The sequence below is a fragment of the Schistocerca gregaria genome, chromosome 1 (genome assembly GCF_023897955.1).
Source record: "Schistocerca gregaria isolate iqSchGreg1 chromosome 1, iqSchGreg1.2, whole genome shotgun sequence".
NCBI lineage: Eukaryota > Metazoa > Arthropoda > Insecta > Orthoptera > Acrididae > Schistocerca > Schistocerca gregaria.
In genome coordinates this window covers 420,354,141-420,374,038 of record NC_064920.1, presented here as the reverse complement: position 1 = coordinate 420,374,038, position 19,898 = coordinate 420,354,141, and the positions used below count along the sequence as shown (strand labels likewise).

Genomic DNA, 19,898 nt, shown 5'->3' with positions numbered 1-19,898 from the left:
AAGCAGCTGGAAAGATCATGTTGTGAATAAAGTAAGTTTTAATGTGAAACTGTGGTACAACAACTTAGCAACATAAGGTTTCCCAGTATAAAATATCGTTCACATACTGCTTTCTAAATTTCTACAAGATTGGTTCAAACTGGGTTTTCATTAAAATTACAGTAATAGGTGACATTCAGTTTACTTTCAGAAAATTTGTTTTCGATATTAATTAACAAACTAATCACAGTTGGAAAAAGCATATTTTCAAACATTTACAAACTCTCATTCGATTTTCCACATATGCTAACAATACCTAAAAATGGCCACATTTGAGGGAATATACCATGACGACAGGTTACATTTCAACAAGACATTGACTTTGTTTTGTTGCATGTATTTTTTATTTCTATATTGACAAGTAATCTCTCTCAATTTTACTTCGGTCCATTGTTACATTGTCACTGTCAGGCCAAGAACATCAACCAGCAATCCCTTAGCAATAGGGATCATGCCCAGTAGCTTTGCAATACCAGTCATGGTAATGCCGGAAGACTATTGATTATTTACTTCAGCCCTTTCTGCAGTAGGTGACATATGAGATATAATCAAATTGTAAACTGTAAACACTGTTGCCATGGACCAAGGCAACATTGTGAGATAGTCGTCAATATACAAATAAAAAATACATGTAACAAAAGCAGGTAATAGGTTACTGAAATGTAGCCTGTTGCCATGGTATACCTCCTCAAATTTTTCCATCATTTTCAAGTGTTGTTAGCTAACATTGGAAAATCAAATGTGATTTTGCGGTTGCTTGAAAACGTACTCCTTCTTTCAACAAAATATTGCCTGAGATACAACTGTCCAAAAAGTGCCAGAAATTCATGCGCGCTCTGTGCGAAGTCACGCATGGAGTCAACCAGGCTACTATATCTTGACCAGTATTGCTTTAACAAACGTTAAACTTCACCAATGTTAATTTGGGACATGTGCAAGACTTCACATAAAATTGCAATGAAATTGGTGATGTCTGAACAGGAAAATGTTTCAAAATTAGGCTATTTGACTTGAGTGACCAATACTTACCTAGATAGATTAAAAATGATTTGGCTAGATTAAAAAATCTATTCATCAAGAAGCAGTTGAAGAAAGCCTGTAAAAGGTATGGAATCACAGAAGCTTTTGGAGCCAATGGCTCCTTCAGGCAGAACTGAAGGGAAAAGAGGATGGATTAAGGAAAAGGACTCATGAGATTTAGAAAATGGGAAGAGTTATGAAAAATTCTAGGTTAGAGGAGACTTCCTGGATGGTATGAGAAGAGATTGATTGGTATCTGCACTGAATGAGATCTGAAAACCAGAAAGCTTAAATGTGGAACAGAGAATATTAGGGAAGACTGAGATTACTGGAAAAATGTTGTGGATGGGTCATAAGACTGGAAAACTAATGGCATTATACAAAACAGACAGGTAACAGGGTGGGAAGAAATAGAGAGGTCAGAAAATAAACAATGAAAAGATAAAGGGAGCAAAGAAAAGGAATGTTCATGAGCCTTAAATTTACACTTATATATTTCTGTAATCTCAGCGTTAATTTTTAGTGACTAGTTCTTTTCTTCACTCCCTTTTAATTTTGTTTTTTACTATTTTAGTATCTTATCTATTTTTTACCTCTCCCCCCCCCCCTCCCCTATTTTCCATGCATAATGCACTTAGTGTTCTGTTCTTATTAGTCTTTCACAATTTTTTTAGGTAGTCTCTGTCTTGCATATTACATTGTCTTCCACCTTTAAATTCTTTGTGTTTCAAATCTCATCCGGTGTAGATACCAAGAGCTAATGATTTTTCCTCTCTTTCTCATCTTGCTCATGATGTCTCATCTGATATAGGATTCTGCATTTCTTTCCTGTAACTTTCCTATTTCCTTAACCTCACTAGTCCTTTTCCTTTATCCTTCTTTCTTTATCTTCAACCCCTCTGCTAGGAGGAGGAGGAGCCACTGGCACCAAGAGCTTATGCATTTCTACATATTGTATGTATTTTCTCCTGCTGCCACTTGAAAAGTAGATTTTTTTTTATCTACCTGTATTATACTTTACATTTGATTTAATTATCTGAGCTTTGTTTTCCTGAATGTTTCATTGTCTTTTTGCTTTGCAGAATGATGATGCTCCTGTAAGTCTGATGGAAATGAGATTCCACATCCCATCCAGTGAGATGGCTGGTGATATTGATCCTGTAGAAGCCTTCCATCAAAATGTGGGTGCATTTAAATATATGTTTTGTTTTTAATCACATTCTATCAAATTAAATCTGTACTAGATTTCAGTGTCACTTTTATAAAAACTGAAATGTGACATTTAGTCTTCTGGGTTATGAGAACCTTATAATTTGTAACAGTTTCTTTTCCACATGAATCACAGAGATTATTGTTATTCATTAAGGTTGATTTTGGTTCTCTCTGAGAATCATTGTCAGATCAAGTGGTCTGTGCATAATGTATAGTAAAACTGTGAAAGTTCTACACATGATACTTGAGTTATAAGCTCTCATGATGGCTTTCAGTGGGAACCAAACCTAGTCATAATTAATAGTTACTAAGTGAAATGTTTCTGTACCTTGCATCACCACATTAACTTAGGCCATAAAACACTTTTAAGTGATCTGCTAATGTTGACCACAGTTTCTGTTTTTTGTTGTTACTAACTTAACAAAAGTGTACTGAAAACACAACTCATTAAAAAAAATCTGTTGAATGTTAATCTCTGAAACATTATTTGCTGTTCACTTTCAGGTGATGAAACAAGCTAGTGTGATTAGTTTATCTGGAGATGCAATAACGACATTTAAGGAGATTCAGTGCTTAACTCCAAGGTTTGTTTTCTCTGATCCCCTCAAGAGATTATTTTTTCTTCTAAAAAGTTTTCAGTTTATTGAAGTAGTAATATTTTGTTGCAAATGTAAGAATTTCATTTCATAACAGCAAATTAGCAGCATCTAAGATGTGTTTTATGAATTTGTAAATTGATTTTATTTATCCTTTTTCAGAGGTCGATATGATATCAAGATTTTTCAGTCATTCTTCCAACTCCATGGTAAAACATTTGATTACAAGATACCTATGTCTACTGTACTACGTCTTTTTGTGCTGCCTCATAAAGATAGTAGACAGATGTTCTTCGTGGTAAGTAATTACTGCATATTTCATTTGAAATTTTTTGAAGGGACTACAGAGACTGAGCAAGGAGGCGCCATGGTTAGCACACTGGACTCACGTTTGGGAGGATGACGGTTCAGACTTTGTCTGGCCAACCTGATTTAGGTTTTCAATGATTTACTTAAATTGCTTCAGACAAATGTCGGGATAATTCCTTTGAAACAGCGTGGCTGACTTCCTTCCATCCTTCACTAATCCGTTGGGAACGATGACCTCACTGTTTGTTCCCCTTCCCCAAATCAGCAACCAAACCAAAGGCTACAGTAGAGTGTGAGGGAGCATGTAGATTCACATAAGATTTTTTGGTCGTATGTCATTTTTTATAAAATAAAGAAACTTAAGAGCAATTTCTATTTAAGAATGAAACATTGTTTTGAATCATAGCTAAAGAATATTTTATTTTATTATTTTTTTTTTTGGGGGGGGGGGAGGGAGATATTTTGGTGAATAATTACTCTAATTAAGTGGTATTGAATGGGCCCTGGGAGCAATAGATGACTGCTGATAGTGTATGGAAGATTTGAAGGATATGGAGGATTCTATAAGTCCAGGAGGGGGAGACAGACAGGATTCTGTAAGTGCAGGAGGGAGATGGAGACAGCAAGGAATCGCTTTAGAAATGAGATGGACACAGTGAATTGGAGGACAGGGTGCCCCTCTTCTCCTATTCATTTTTGCTCTGACAGTCATCACCAGCATTTAAAATTATTCAGTGAGATTATGGTATATTTTTTCTCTTAGATTCAGAAAAGACAAGATTGTGTAGACAAGGTTACAGAAACAACACAGAAAACATTAATATAGATCCCTGTATTAGCAGAAATGAAAATTTTGGCTTTTAAACTTATAAACTGAACCATCAGCATTCATCTTTATTTTGTAAACCCATTTACAGGGAATAGCTCTTCATCTTCGTCTCTCATAGCACCTTGAAATGTTTGTGGCTCTTCAGTCTGTTAAAGCAGCAGCAGCTTCATAATATTCATATCTTATTGCGAAAGTTAATAGGAGCAGAAAGCTAAGTGCATTAATATGTAATAGACAGGCAAGGAGCTCTGAGAAACTGGAGTTTGGGGGAGAATCCACATGGCTTGTGTGGTGAAGTAGGCACAACTGTCATGTTCCAGAGCATGCTCTGCAGCAGGATATTGTGTGTTGTCAATATACACCATTGTTTTATGCCCATTCATCTTCAGTGATAACTTGATGGTAGTCATACCAGTGTAGAAGCTCGTACACAACATGTATCGTTTCACAGGTGATCTCTCTTTGATATTGTATGTTTTGCCAGTTATATGGTGGGATAGGTGGTGGTAGGAAGGTGGATGGGGCAAGTCGTAGAATGAAGTTGGTCACAGGAGTATACATGGCTTGGGCGGTAATGGGTGCACAAGGAACCAGGATATGTGGTGGGGGGGAAACTCCAAAGAAGACGAAAGTGAGAATGGTTGGGTATTGCTGTAAACAGTATGCATCTGAATATGATTGCCTTTAATGCCAAGGCTGTGTGGGAGAGAACATTTGAAGTGGAAGTGATGGTAACTATCAAAATATAAGTAGTATTGTTTGTTAGGTGGTTTAATGTGAACAGAAGTGTGTAGCTGGTCATTACTCCTTGTTAACCCTAGTCTGTTCTCACAATTTTCATGCAAATTTTTTCACATTTTCCCAACCAATCTTTTTCCTTACTCGTTTCCTTTTTTTTCCCTCTTTTTTTCCCCATCCCCCGCCTCCCCCCCCCCCCCCCCCCTGCCCTCTCCCGATTATTCTAATACTCCAAACCCTAATCTCTTGTCATGATGAATCCAGTCACATAGTATGTTTGATTCATTCAAAAACACTGTATCAGAACTAAGGTCCCATATTCTGTTTCTTGAAACCTGCTTGTCCGTGGGAGCCACACCAAAGGCCTGACAAGTACCTGTTTATGGATTTAATCCCACTCTACATAAGTCTCTTTTGTAGTTTTAAACATAGCTATCTGTTGCACTTACTTGGATAACTGTGACCTATATACCTCATCTGTCAGTCCACTGTATCAGACTTCGACAAAATCCTGTAGCTATCTGCCCCCTCTTGTTTCCCTGGATGTTACATCTACAAGACCAACTTCAAACTGTAACAATGGGCTGGACATCATATCAAAAAGATATCCTACCGTTTAAACTACTTCAACATTGGTGTTCTCGTTCCTGTTTCACTTCATCTCCTTAAACACCCACACTATCAACCACCCTCCTCTCCCACTAACTGAACTTGGCCAACCTTCTTTAACATCCCCTAACCTTCACCACTGCCTCCAAGAGCAATGGTAACTCACGATCACAAGAACCAGCCACAGCAATACAGTGTTCTCAGCCTCTCATTTAAGGCCCTCTCCCCTCTTGAACTATCTTTATTAGCCAAGGATCTCACTTTCAGCCCTAAACCTACATTTAATCTTGCTTTGGTTAATGACCTACTTTCCTTCACTGTAATGTCAACTGGGAATATCACTTTGCAACCCAATCTGAAAACACTTTTCTAACAGCAAACCTGACATTGAACGCCGACTTGAGCAATTCCGACCATAACATACATTATTGCCTTACAACTGTTTCTCAGTATCCTACAACAAGACTTTAACTTGTCCTCTGCAGAACTCCAGACTCTTCATTCCCTAACACCTAATGACTCTATCGTCACCCTCTTAGCAGACAAGGAATCCTAGCACCATGGTATTTGACAATGGCAGTCTGTAAGAGTCTATGCCAGCTTTCTGGCACTACTACATAAAGCATCTGCATCAAGATCCCATCCCTGTGATTCAAACTGACTCAGTTTCTCCTTAAAATCTCAGGCCCCTCAGGGACTAACACCTCAATCCACAGCTCTTCTTATTACCCACCAAGATAAGGCACTCTCACATTTTACCTTCTTCCTAAAATCCACAAACCCAGTCACACCCTGAGTGTCCCATAGCTGCTGGCTTCCAAGCATTTGCTGAACGTACATCTGCCTTAGTTGACAAACACCTGCAGCCTGTAGCACATTGTAGTACAAAGACTCCCCCCCTATATTTCCTAGGTAATCTGAAATATGTACCTGTCCTACAACACATCTTACTTGTCACCTCCCGCCATATGGCAACAAACCAAAATATTTTTGATTAATTATTAATTGTTAATTTACAGAGACATGGGAACATCATCTTGCTTTCATTAAGCATCATTTGACATATCTTAAAAATCTAACACTCTAATTCACTCTTGCATCTGCTTTTGCGTGTGGTTGTTTACACTCAATCTTCAACAATGATTAACAGTTTTCATCTTTTTCGGGAAGATAATGGTGCTAAACAAAGGCTAGCTCGGTACAGCCAGACTGTGTGTGTTATCAGATGACAACATCGTGTATGAATAATTGGTTTCCTTAGCATTATATGTAAATTTACGGTTTGTTGCCGAAGAGCAACACCATGCAATAGAGGGCTAATCAAATTTATATGTATGAACAACTACTTTCATCTTTGAGAGGCAGACAAACGTATCATAGGCATGGCTATGGGAACCAGGATTGATCCTTCCTGTGCCAAACGTCTCATGTGTTTGCTTGGAGGGGGCTTTTGTGGAATCCATAAGCCTTTCGCTACTGGTTTGGTTTAAATACAGTGATGGCATATTAGTTACATGGTCTCATGATGAGGCTGACCCCAAGTTTTTGGACACTCTAAATATCTTGTCCCAATTAAATTTCGTGTGACCCTGTTCGAAATCCCACACCACTTTCCGTGATGTTGACCTCATTCCCCCCCCCCCCCTCCCCCTCCCCACCCAAGGGCTCAGCATTTGTTTGCTGGGTACAGGCTTGGTGACCCCAAATTCCTGAGCTGGGAACTGGTAAAATCACCAAATCTCTGTTACCATAAGCTCTGGGCAAGCTTCAGAGACCGTGTGACGCGATGGTGGAATGTTACGTGTTTTGGAGAACTGGACCCTACGCTTCACTGCATGGACCATGACGAAGGTACACACCTCAACAAAAAAAACCTTAATGACAAAGTGTACTACTTGCTGAGGAAGTGAATGGCTGCTGAGGTAAAACAGTCTCTAGTGGGCAATGTCTGTGGCACCTGCTGTCCCTACTCGTATAAGGTTTGCTCAGGTATGCAGGGTTGTGCCTGGTTCAACGTTTGTTTCCCTAGTATCTTGTGCGATCCCTTTGAATGGTCTCATCAGATTACTACTACTACTACTACTACTACTACTACTGATGGGATGGTTGTACCATCAGACTATACCTGCACCCATCAAAGAGGCTCGGTTGGTCAGTCTGCCATAGTAGTAGTCTCAGAATCATAGTAACATATCATTAGTGTGCCATAACACTTTCATTTTAAAAACTGGGCAAACCTTTGAGACAGTTTACTCTTTCTATGTTCACTAGGATATTGCTGGGTCCCTAAAAAATGTCAAATGACTTTGTAATGGAACACTTGTAGTTGAAACCACTAATTCACACCAAGTACCTAAGGTTCTGAGATGTAAGGCCTTAGGTGACTACCCAGTTGAGGCTGATTTGCATAACACCCTGATACCCGTTCCAATATAATGGGGCTGGAACTTGTGGAGTTAGGTGAAGATTAAAAAAATATGGGAGTCATGGAAGTGCAGAACTATATGACAAGATTCAGTGGACCATTGGAAAAAATCTGCAACATTTATTCTAACATTTAGTACTCCAGAATTACCTAAACACATCCTTGCACGTTACGTCCGTTTTAAAGTTCACCTGTTTCCTTCTAAACCAATGCAATGCTTCAAATGTCAGATTTGGCCATACCACTATGGGATGTAATGGGAAGGCTACCTGTGGAAATTGTGGAGGCTCAGCTCATGAATCGGGCAATAGTGCATTTCCTCCTAAATGTATGAACAGCTCTGGGGATCACTCACTATGGAGCAGAAAGTGTGAGGTTTACAACAAGGAAAGGAAAATGCAGAAGTTGAAAAAAAATGGTTCAAATGGCTCTGAGCACTATGGGACTCAACTGCTGTGGTCATCAGTCCCCTAGATCTTAGAACTACTTAAACCTAACTAACCTAAGGACATCACACACATCCATGCCCGAGGCAGGATTCGAACCTGCGACCGTAGCAGTCGCACGGTTCCGGACTGCGCGCCTAGAACTGCGAGACCACCGCGGCCGGCAGAGAAGTTGAAAGTCGCGAGTCACGTACCTTAAGGTGAAGCTAAGAAGGCTCTGAAAGCTATGCAATCTCTGGTTTTTGCTACTTCTTTTGCCTCAGACCTTGAGAAGCCAGTTGCCAAGTGTGATGCCTCCACACAAACTTGGACCACAGATTAAAGTATGAGCACATGTGACTGTCGATGTACCTCTGGGGGAAATGCTACACTTAAACCAGAAATCATTCGGAAACCATGAGCCTTATACAGCTACCCACCATCAGAAGGCTACTAGCCTGTCCCATCCCCCCTGCGGTGTCAGGGCCTAGAATAGTTCAGTGGCCCTTCCTTGCCTCTTGTAAGAAGTGCCTAATAGGAGCCTTTTTTATTGGGTCAAGTTGTTTTACCTTGGTCTTGTGACTGTTCTTTGGGCTTTTGAAGGTTTTTGCTCTTCTCACTTTGTTTAAATGCTTTTTCTCGGACATTTTTTGGCTTTTTAATGCTGGTCCTCTTTTTGGGTTTGACCTTCTTTCCATATTTTACTGAGGTGCAGGCCATTTGGGAAAGTACGTCGTACTGTGATTCATTTCCTCTCCACTGTGCACCTGCCAATCAAGTGGATCTAATTGTGCACCCAAAATCCAGAGTGATAGCTGTTCTGTCATGGTGGGATTGTCATGTACGTTCTCGGTGGTATCCCCCTGACAACCCAAGGATCGCACTGCTGATGCCTGTCCACTTCGGGGTATGGGGACCCCAGGCAATGAACGGCTACTGTGCCAGGTGGTCTTTGCCTTGGTGGAGTGGTGCCCATGGGGAGAGTCTCTGATCGGAGTGGGTGGCATCGGGGCGGATGATCCAGAATGAAATAGATCAAACTTGTAATGGTGGCTGTACTAATATGGCCATCTTATCAGTCAGGAACAGTGATTTTAATGCAGAAGTTTGCAATCCTACGGCATTTCTGTCATTGACCCAGCCAGGGAAGGAGAAATAGAAGTGGACAGTTTGCCAAGTTCTTGGTTTGTTCCTGCACTGGCAACATCTCATTCACTTCAATGAAGTCGGTGTTCTACGTTGAAAATATCGAAAACTGGGTTGGGGAAGATGGCAGTAGAGAAGATGAGAAATGTATCTTAGCTGATCAAAACATCACACAAACCAATCATGGGCACTTCATGCCTGCATAAAGGTAAGAGGTATACCAGTCACCATTTCTCCTCATAACAAGCTCAATAGCATTTAAGGAGTTACCTTCCATTAGGACCTAATGCTACAAACTGATGAAGAATTGCGTGCAATTTGCCGCGGCATGGCGTCCATTTTGTTCACTGGATCCAGAAGGGTGCCAAGGACAGCAGAGTGGACACTGGAACTTTTATTCTAGCCTTTGACGCTAACATTTTACCTGGGAAGGCTAAGGTCATGGTTTAAAAGTGTGATGTCAGGCCTTACTTTCCACCTCCAATGATGTGTTAAGTGCCGAAGATTAGGATACATGTCCTCCCGCTGTTCTATTGAGACCATATGTAGGGTATGTTGATGGGCATCCCATGAGGGCAGCCTGTGTCAGTTGTTCAGAACTGCACCCTCCTTGTTCACTGCAATGCTCGGGGTTCCAGAGGGAGATGAAAATTAAAGAGTATAAAATGTTTGACCACCCGTTTTACCAGGATGCAAGGAGAAAATTGGAAAGACTTCATCCGACTAATATAGCCTCCAATTTTGCAACTGCCATGTCCACACCTTGCATGATAGGCCTCGCATGACACCTCCAGGCTCTGGTCGTATTCCAAGATCTGCCCCATTGTTGGCAGAGGGAATGTCAGCTTCCTCATCCACTACACCAACAGCACCAGCAGTTTCCACACCATCATGCAGCCAGAGATGCTTCAGCATCCTAGAGATGCCTAGTTATCCTCTGGTGTCAGGGTTGAGGACACCTGTCAAATTGGCCCCTTCTCAAGACAAGAAGCAGCAGCCACAAGTTGTGGCTCAAAGAAAAGTACAGTCCCCTTCTCTCCCAGAAGATAAAATGGGAGAAATCTTTACAAAAGTCAGTCTTAGAAAGATAAGCTACTTTCTGAGGCTTCGGATGCTCTGCTCCCCAGCCCTGCAGTTCTTGAGCCTGTACACATGACAATGGATCATGCAGTCAGGTGGACAATGACCTTGTAGTGAAGTAATCACATCTATCTTTTTCATTTGCTACTTTCTCAGACCTGACTCCAATGCTCTTTCAATGAAACTGTAATGGCTACTGTTGCCATTTGACAGAACTTGTCATGAACCTGTCATTTAATGGCTTTTTGCTCGATAATTGGCATAATACTTCAGGAAACACGATCTATGGCAACACACCTCTGTGCTCCGAAAAACTACCAACTGTACTGTACCAATCATGTTAATGATGAGAGAGCATCTGGTGGGATCTGTACCTTCATACACTCCGATATTTTCAGTGAGCAGATGCCTCTTACCACTGCATTAGAGGCTGTGGCCATTAGTGCTATCTGTCAGTTCGGATGATAATATCTAATGTTTATTTACCCTAGATAGATCTTTCCATTACCATGAGCTGTTAGTGGCACAGGTCCCTGCCACCTTCTTTTGTTATTGGAAGACTTTAATACCCATAATCCTCTGTGAGGTGGTGACACTATGTATCACAGAGGCTGAGTTCTAGAACATCTAGTTTCAGAATTGGACTTCTGCCTATTCAATACTGGAGCTGCAACACATTTCAGTGTGGCCCACAGATCGTTTTCAGCTATTGATCTCGCAGTTTGCAGCCTGAGTATCTTACCCCTGATTCAGTGGCACATCCATGGTGATCTTTGTGACGGTGAACTTTTTCTATCATTCTCTCCCTCTCCACCCACAGACATCTAGAACATTCTCCATTTGGCAGGCTTTCTCCTCTGCAGCCACTTTTGCAGCCAGTTGTGTGAAGGATATTGACAAATTGATACAAGGTGGTATTGATACTATTGTCCATGCTGCAGCAGCAGCAGCAGCAGCAGCAGTGATACCCTACTCCTTCGGCCCATCCCGATGACTGTTCAGACAACCAAGCACTGACACATAGCCACAGCTATCAGGGAACGTCGCAAGGTACTTCAATGGTACAAGTACTATTCCTCTATTGATAATTTAATACCATTCAAGAGACTCCTGGCAAAAGTAAAGTTTTTAATAAAGAAAAGGAAGCAGGAGTGCTGGAGCAGTATGTCTCAACTATGTTATCCCACACCCCATCATCCTAAGTATGGACTAAACTCTGCAACATTTGTGGCCATCATCCACTTACGGTGGGTCCTGGCATCCTTCTCAAACGTAACATCTGCGCTGATGCTATGGTACTTGGCAAAAGTTTTGCGGCACACTTCACTGAAGTGTCTGCTTGTAATAATCATCCTCATTTCCTGACCTGGAATCACCTTACTGAGAGACACACATTATCTTTCCACTCACACGGCTTTGTATCATATAACGCCCATTTTAGTGAATGGGAGCTTTGTGTTGTGATACAGTCCCTGGACCCAACAAAATGCACAACGAAATGCTCAAACATCTTTGTGGCGACAGCATGAAACATATCTTCGGACATTTTCATCGTATTTGGCGGGAGGAATATTTTCCTCTCAGTGACAGGAAGGTGGTGGTATTCCTGCCCTAAAACAAGGTAACGACTCGCATATTTGTGCTGTGGAAGTTTTAGCACCATTTAACATCACAGTATGTTCTTTTATATCTTCCATCTCATTATACTTTGGATGCAGGCACACTGACAGAACTCTTCTGGGCACTCCCACACCCAATCCTCCTTTTGGGGGACTTCAATGCACACAGATTTGCTACTTGGCTCGGCTACCACTCGCACCAGGTGTTGAATTATCAAGCAACTCCTCCATTCTGAGAATATCTGCCTTTTGAACTCAGGTCGAATGACACACTTTCCCACTGCTACAGGGTCTTTCTAGCCTTTGGTCTTTTGTTTGCTCTCCAATTATTGCAGAATCAGTTCAATGGGAAGTGGCTACAGATTTACATTGTAGTGACCACTTTAAAGTGTGGATCTGTCTGCTGACTTAGACAGTGGTTAATGGGAGACCTTGAAGATAGATGATTCTGAGAGAAAATTGGTTGCAGTACAGTTAACCGGCTGTTTTTGAAGAAAAGGATTGTGTACAGGAGACTGTGATCCACATTAAAATGCCTCAGATGATGGACTGTATCTTGGTGTAATGACGACTGTCACTTGGCAGAGCCAGAGAAACTGGTCTGCGGAACTTCAAACATCATACCACTACAGAAAACCTTAATGCTTTCAGATCTATGAGAGCACATGCGAGGTGAATGATAAAAGAATGGAAAAAAGATACTTGGAAGGAATTCATGACTTCTTTTAAGTAGACCACTTCCATTGTGCAGGTTTAGGAATCAATAAGGTGGATAATCAAAAAGATTTCGGGCTTGCAGCCGGTCGTTGTTAGCTTCCATCCATGATATTTCGACTGGACAACTAACTGCCTGCCGTCCTCAGGTAAATGAAATGTGGTGTGACGAGGGCCTCCCGTCGGGTGGACTGTTCGCCTGTTGCAAGTCTTTCGATTTGACGCCACTTCGGCGACTTGCCCGTCGATGGGGATGAAATGATGATGATTAGGACAACACAACACCCAGTCCCGGAGTGGAGAAAATCTCCGACCCAGCCGGGAATCGAACCCGGGCCCTTTGGATTGACAGTCTGTCGCTCTGACCACTCAGCTGCCGGGGTTGGACGAGCCATTGAAGACTGACGAAGATGCCCTCTGTTCTGTAATATATAGCATGCAGCGAGTATTCCGCACATGGAAAGACGAACCACACCGCCCGCGAGCAGTGCCCTCGCTGGTGGAACTGCAAAACTCGGCAGTCTTCGGCATTGTCAATTGCCACGGCCATCGGAGTACTCTGACGTCTTCGTCTGGAGCAGATCTCAGAGATGACGGGTTCCACGCATTATCTAGCCGGTAGCCATTGTCACGGTTGATAAGATTGCCTGTGATGCAAATTTCCACTGATTCTTTTGTGACGGAGTCCCAAAAGGATGTTGCTGTGGCCAAAATTGTTGTCTTGTCATACTCCATTGAGTGTCCAGTGGAAATGCAGTGCTCAGCAATTGCAGATTTGCTAGGTTGCAAAAGGCGAGTACAGCGCTGATGTTCAGTGCAACGTTCTTCTACTGTTCACAATGTTTGTCCTATATATGACATGCCACACTGACAAGTTATTTTATAAATTCCTGCCTTCCGCAATACCAGATCATCTTTCGCTGATACCAGCAGGTCGGAAATCTTCGATGGTGGACGGAAAATTACTTTCACTTCGAAACTGTGGAGGAGTCTTGCAATTTTGAAGCAAATGTTGCCAACAAAGGGAAGAAAATCTAAAGATTTAGTAGACATGCTCTCTTCTTTCTCCACTCCCTGTTTCTTTGGCTCAATTGCAAGTGCCTTGCTAATTTACCGGGTAGAATATCCATTCTCTTTGAAAACCCTCTTCAGATGGGCAAGCTCTTCAGGCAAACTATCTGCATCTGGCACTAAGAGAGCTTGGTGTACAATTGTTTTAAGTACACTCATTGTTTGCGATGGGTGATGGCAGCTGGACAAATTTAAATACAAATCAGTTTGTGTGGGTTTACGATAAACCGAATGCCCCAGAGAGCCATCACTCTTCCGTCTAACGAGCACATCCAAGAAAGGGAGGCAACCATTTTTCTCTAATTCCATGGTAAACCGAATGTTCTCATGAATGGAGTTGAGGTGATCTAAATACTCCATTAATTTTTCTTCTCCACTAGGAAAGTGTCATCCACGTATCTCCAAAAAACAGTTGGTTTGAAGGCTGCTGGTTCAAGTGCTCTATCCTCAAAATCCTCCATAAAAAGGTTGCTCACCAAGGGAGACAAGGGGCTAACTATGGCGACGCCGTCAATCGGTTCAAAATATTCTTGGTCGAACATAAAATATGTTGAGGAGAGAGTGTGGTGAAACAAAGCAGTGATTCCCACATGAAACTTAGTGCCAATCAGTGCCAAGGGTCCTGCAAGAGATACCTTTGTAAAACGAGACACCATGTCAAAACTAACTAAAAGATCAGAAGTACTTGGGCGGAGCGCCCCCAGTCTGCTGATAAAATCGGCCGTGTTACGTATGTGATGTGGACATTTGCCCACAAATGGCCTCAGCAAGGATGCAAGATGTTTGGCTAAATCGTAAGTGGTGGCCCCAATATTACTCACTATTGGCCGTAATGGTAGTCCGTCTTTATGTACCTTCGGAAGGCCATACAGTCTTGGAGGTACGCTGCCATGAGGTCTTAAGCGTTTGATCGTCCCTGGAGGCAAAGAGGAAGAATTCAGGAGTGTAGATGTCTTCCATTGCACACGTCCTGTAGGATCGTTATCAATCTTCCTGTAGGCAGAATCATTTAGGAGACCATACATCTTATCCACATACAAACTGCGAGGTAACAGTACAGTTAAATTGCCTTTATTAGCCTTCAGTACCACAACGTCCGGATCTTCTCGGAGATTTCGCAGTGCAGCCCTTTCTGCGAAGGTAATGTTACTGTGTTGAGGAGGAGCCTTCAGAAAAGCACAGAAAGTTTCCCTTCTTACTTCCTCTGCAGTTTCCATAGGAAGGCGTTGTACGGCTTCTTCAACACCACTCACAAAACTTCTCAAAGGTGGTGCTCTAGATGTAGGTCCCATGATACAGCAGACAAATGTGCTGCAATCTTCAGACGCAGGTGGAACAATTATTCTGAAATGGCATCCAATCTTCGCCGTGTGTGGCAAATCCTCTCTTTAACAATAGTGTGACTGGCCTTTTCCATTATTTTCGGTGCAGTGGCAGTCTCAATAAAATGCGTCACTCTGGCATATTTTGGTATTATGGCATGATCCCAACATCTCAATACAAAGATCAAAGAACACGAAAGCTTAGCTCTCTTACCACATAGTTTGTCAAAACTTCTTACATGTGAGGCCATCTCCTCGCTGTAAAGGTGTCTGATGTGAAATTTAAAATTTTCCTGCCGAACTGAATAATCAAAAAGATTTCGGGCTTGCAGCCGGTCGTCATTAGCTTCCATCCACGATATTTCGACTGGACAACTGCCAGCCATCCTCAGGTAAGCCATCGAAGACTGACGAAGACGCCCTCCGTTCCGTAATATATAGCATGCAGCAAGTATTCCGCGCATGCCTCAAAATCATATGGAGAGACGAACCACACTGCCCACCAGCAGCGCCCTCACTGGTGGAACTGCAAAACTCGGCTGTCTTCGGCGTTGTCAATTGCTGCGGCCATTGGGGTACTCTGATGTCTTCGTCTGGAGCATATCTTAGATGACGGGGTTCCATGCATTATCTAACTGGTAGCCATTGTCACGGTTGATAAGATTGTCTGTCTTGCGAATTTCCACTGATTCTTTTAGATGGAGTCCCAAAAGGATGTTGCTGTGGCCAAAATTGTTGTCTTGTCATACTCCATTCATGAGAACATTCGGTTTACCATGGAATTAGAGAAAAATGGTTGCCTCCCTTTCTTGGATGTGGTAGTTAGGTGGAAGAGTGATGGCTCTCTGGGGCATTCGGTTTATCGTAAGCCCACACATACTGATTTGTATTTAAATAAATATCTTGTCAGTGTGGCATGTCATATATAGGACAAACATTGCGAACAGTAGAAGAACGTTGCACTGAACATCAGCACTGTACTCGCCTTTTGCAACCTAGCAAGTCTGCAATTGTTGAGCACTGCATTTCCACTGGACACTCAATGGAGTATGACAAGACAACAATTTTGGCCACAGCGACATCCTTTTGGGGCTCTGGCATAAAAGAATCGGGGGAAATTCGCATCACAGACAATCTTATCAACCGTGACAATGGCTACCAGCTAGATGATGCGTGGAACCCCGTCATCTCTAAGATCTGCTCCAAACGAAGACATCAGAGTACTCCTATGGTCGCGGCAATTGACAATGCCGAAGACAGCTGAGTTTTGCAGTTCCACCAGTGAGGGCGCTGCTGGTGGGCGGTGTGGTTCGTCTCTCCATATGATTTTGACACATGTGCGGAATACTCGCTGCACGCTATATATTACCGAACAAAGGGCGTCTTCATCAGTCTTCGATGGCTCACCTGAGGATGGCTGGCAGTTGTCCAGTCAAAATATCGTGGATGGAAGCTAATGACGACCGGCTGCAAGCTTGAAATCTTTTTGATTATTCAGTTCGCCGAGAAAATTTTGAATTTCACAATAAGGTGGATTTCAATGACAGTATACTCCCCTTACTGCCTTGTCATGAAATGGGGTCTTGGTGGATGCTCCTGAGGACATGGCTCAGGTTTTAGCTTAATACTTTTTACTGTCACTACGTTATCCAGGCAAGCTCATGCGTTTCAGGAGTTCTGTAGGACTGCGGAGATGAGGAAGCTCCATTTCTTCTCACATAATGAGGAAGTCTATGAACTTCCAGCCTCCATGTGGAAACTGGAATCAGCCCTGTCCGTGGTCAGAGGCACTGATCGAGGACCTGATGAGATTCATTATATCTTGTTTAGTCATCTGTGCCCTGAAGTGAAAGGACAGCTCCTCTCTTGTTTCAATCAGATCTTGTTTGACTGACAGTACCCCCAAGACTCGGAAGGAGGCAATATTAAATCCACTGTGAAAACCAGGCAAGGACTGTAGAGCCCCTAACAGTTGCTGGAGTGTAGCCCTTACCAGTTATATGGGTTAGACTCTTAAATGAATGGTCAACTGTCATCTTGTCTGGCTGCTCAGATCCCGAGGTCACCTGAGCCGCTCCCAGTGCGATTTTAGGCACTACCGATCCACACTTGGCAACTAATTCTACTGGAGATGGCAATAAAGGAGTCCTCCTTGTGCCGAAAAAGTGTACACACTACTTGGAGGTACAACATCCTTCGCCAACTTCATGAGTGGGGACTCCGTGGACGTTCGCCGCTTCTTATCCAACCCTTTCTCAAAGACCAACGTTTTCGATATTGCGTTGGCGATGCCTTGTCTGACTGCTATGTTCCTGAGAATGGGTTGCTCCAAGGGAGTGTACTCAGTGTCACAATGTTTGCCATTGCTATCAATGGCAATTCCTCTGCAGTCAGGAGCTCTCTCAAATGATCTTTGTTTGCCTATGACTTGGCAATATTCTTCTCTTCCTCTGTTCTTAAAATGATGGGGCAGCTACAGCTGAACGTTACGAGGTGGAAACCTACAGTTTTATAGGGCATTTGTTCGGTCGCTTTGAGATTATGGCTGCTTGGTCTGTGGATCAGCCAGTATTTCCTACTTCAAGATACTAGATGCTGCCCACCATGAGCGCATTCAGATATTTACTGAAGCCTTTTGGGCCAGCCCACTTTGGAATCTGTGTACAGAGGCTGGTTGAACCATCACTCTGGATTCGGGGACATATCCTTTTGGCTCGACAGGCACTGAAAATTTCAGCGTCGTCTCAGTCATTGACATTTAGTACAGTGGTCCAACTCAACTTTGACCAGTTGTTCAGGAATCGGTCCCGTGCAACAAAATCATTCGGGATACGTGCTACTGACTGCCTCCTGGATCTGGATCTATAGACCTCCAAATACATATCAACAGATGGAACACGTTGCCACCTTGGTACCTTCAGAGTTCCAAAGTGATTTTAAGCTTGACATGGAACAAGAAAACTTGTACTTTAGATTACATAAGTACTACTTTGTTTTCTTCCATTTTAAGTACGTACCACAGTGTTATCTCTGTTTATTCATATGGATCCCAGCAAGAGAATGTCCTCGGTTGTTCTGCTGTTCCCCTGTTGGAGTTGTCAAAGTGTGTCTTCCAGAACAATTTACAAATTACGACACATAGTTATATGGCACTATGATGGCGCTGGCGGGGATTCGTAGACATCACCATACAAGGTTTCTTGTCTGCCAAGGAAGCACGTTGGGATGGTGTTGTTCACTTGATGTACTACAAGCACTTCAGCAAATGTATCCAGTAGACCAGTTGATTCAGCTCATCCAAGATTTCTTACAGTGGCTCCAACAGCGTGGCAAGTTGGTGATCTTGCGCTAGGTACCTGGCCATATCAGGATGCAGAGAAGTGATACGGCCAATAAAGCAGCCAAGGAAGAGCGTTGGAATTGAGTGGCCCAGCCATTTGCACACATTGTCTCATTTTGGATGCATCATGTGTCAGTGGGAGACTGAATGATAGAAGATGATAGAAAACAAACTGTGGTCGCTCAGATGGACCACACAGACATGGTGGCCTTCATGTCAGCCTCATCCTGGAAAGAAGTTCTATTTACCAGACTATGCATCAGACATAGCCCTTTATCACATGGCTTCCTTCTCCTCCAGTGGGAGGCTTCCTAAATTGGTTGGGAAGGGAGGCAGACTTCAGCTGCTCTGCATGTTAGGACAGCCTTTGTCCCCACCCATGAGATTGGCATGCTGTCTTTTCATCGGGGCACTGATGACGATGCTGTTGAGCACCTCACACCTCAAATAATAATAAATCATTCTCATGAAGGTCAGCTACTCGTTCCTGTTCACATTAAACCTGCTAACACACAACAGTCCTTACATTTTGATAGTTGCCATCCTTCCCATATCTAATGTTCTCCCACTTGTAGCCTTGGCATTCAAGGCAAACATATTTGTTCAGATGCACACTGTTTACAGCAATACATCACTATTCTAACCTTGGCCTTCATTGGTGTAATTAAACCACCAGCTTAGTTCAAAAACAGATTTCCTGTGCCATCACGTCCAATCCTGATACTGCTGATCCCTCCAAAAAACAACTTAGGAGTGCACTTCCTGCCAGTCGGTACTGTTCCAATCCTGACTGTGTTTATCAGCTATTTTGATAAGGCTACAGCTTCCTAAAATCATGCCCTTAAATGAGATCCATTCTGCATGACATTCTGCACACCACACATAGTTGCTTTTCGTCCCCTCCCTCCCTTTCACCCCCTCCCCCCACCAATCTCTGCAACATGCTGGTCAGACCCTCTGTACTTCTGCACCCATTCCCCTACCCTATGGCTTGTCCCTGCTGTAAGACTTGCCATGTGCCCTTAATCAGTAATTACCTATCTTTATTTTGAATATATGGTTATTGAAGTAGACATGTCTTACTTCTGAAGTAATGTCTTTTGTGGTAAAGATGATATCTTAAGACCTGATTAACTTTTCATGTCTTCACCAAATATAACAACTTTCCATTGCATCATAACCAATCAAAATCCTTGTACAGCAATCTGATACATCTTATTTGCTTTAGAACACAAGTGTGGTAAACATTTCCTGTTACATGCAAGTGCTTTGTTCTAGGTTTGATGCCATACCAAAGACGCCATACCAAAATTCATGAAAAGATGCTCCAGATACAGTAGAGTTCGTATTTGATTAAAAATGTCTGAAGCTGAATTTATCATTTTGACCCAAAGACACTAGAAC

The 19,898-nt window shown here is 42.5% G+C and overlaps 1 protein-coding gene across 1 annotated transcript in view; it reads left to right on the top strand.

Moving 5' to 3' along the window:
- The window catches only part of LOC126350318 (FACT complex subunit Ssrp1), a 90,235-nt gene that overhangs the window by 37,297 nt on the left and 33,040 nt on the right, over nt 1-19,898 (top strand). The window contains exons 4-6 of the mRNA XM_050002505.1: nt 2,142-2,240; nt 2,776-2,855; nt 3,030-3,165. Of these exons, the coding sequence (XP_049858462.1) occupies nt 2,142-2,240; nt 2,776-2,855; nt 3,030-3,165 (315 nt within the window). The remainder of the gene's footprint in view (nt 1-2,141; nt 2,241-2,775; nt 2,856-3,029; nt 3,166-19,898) is intronic.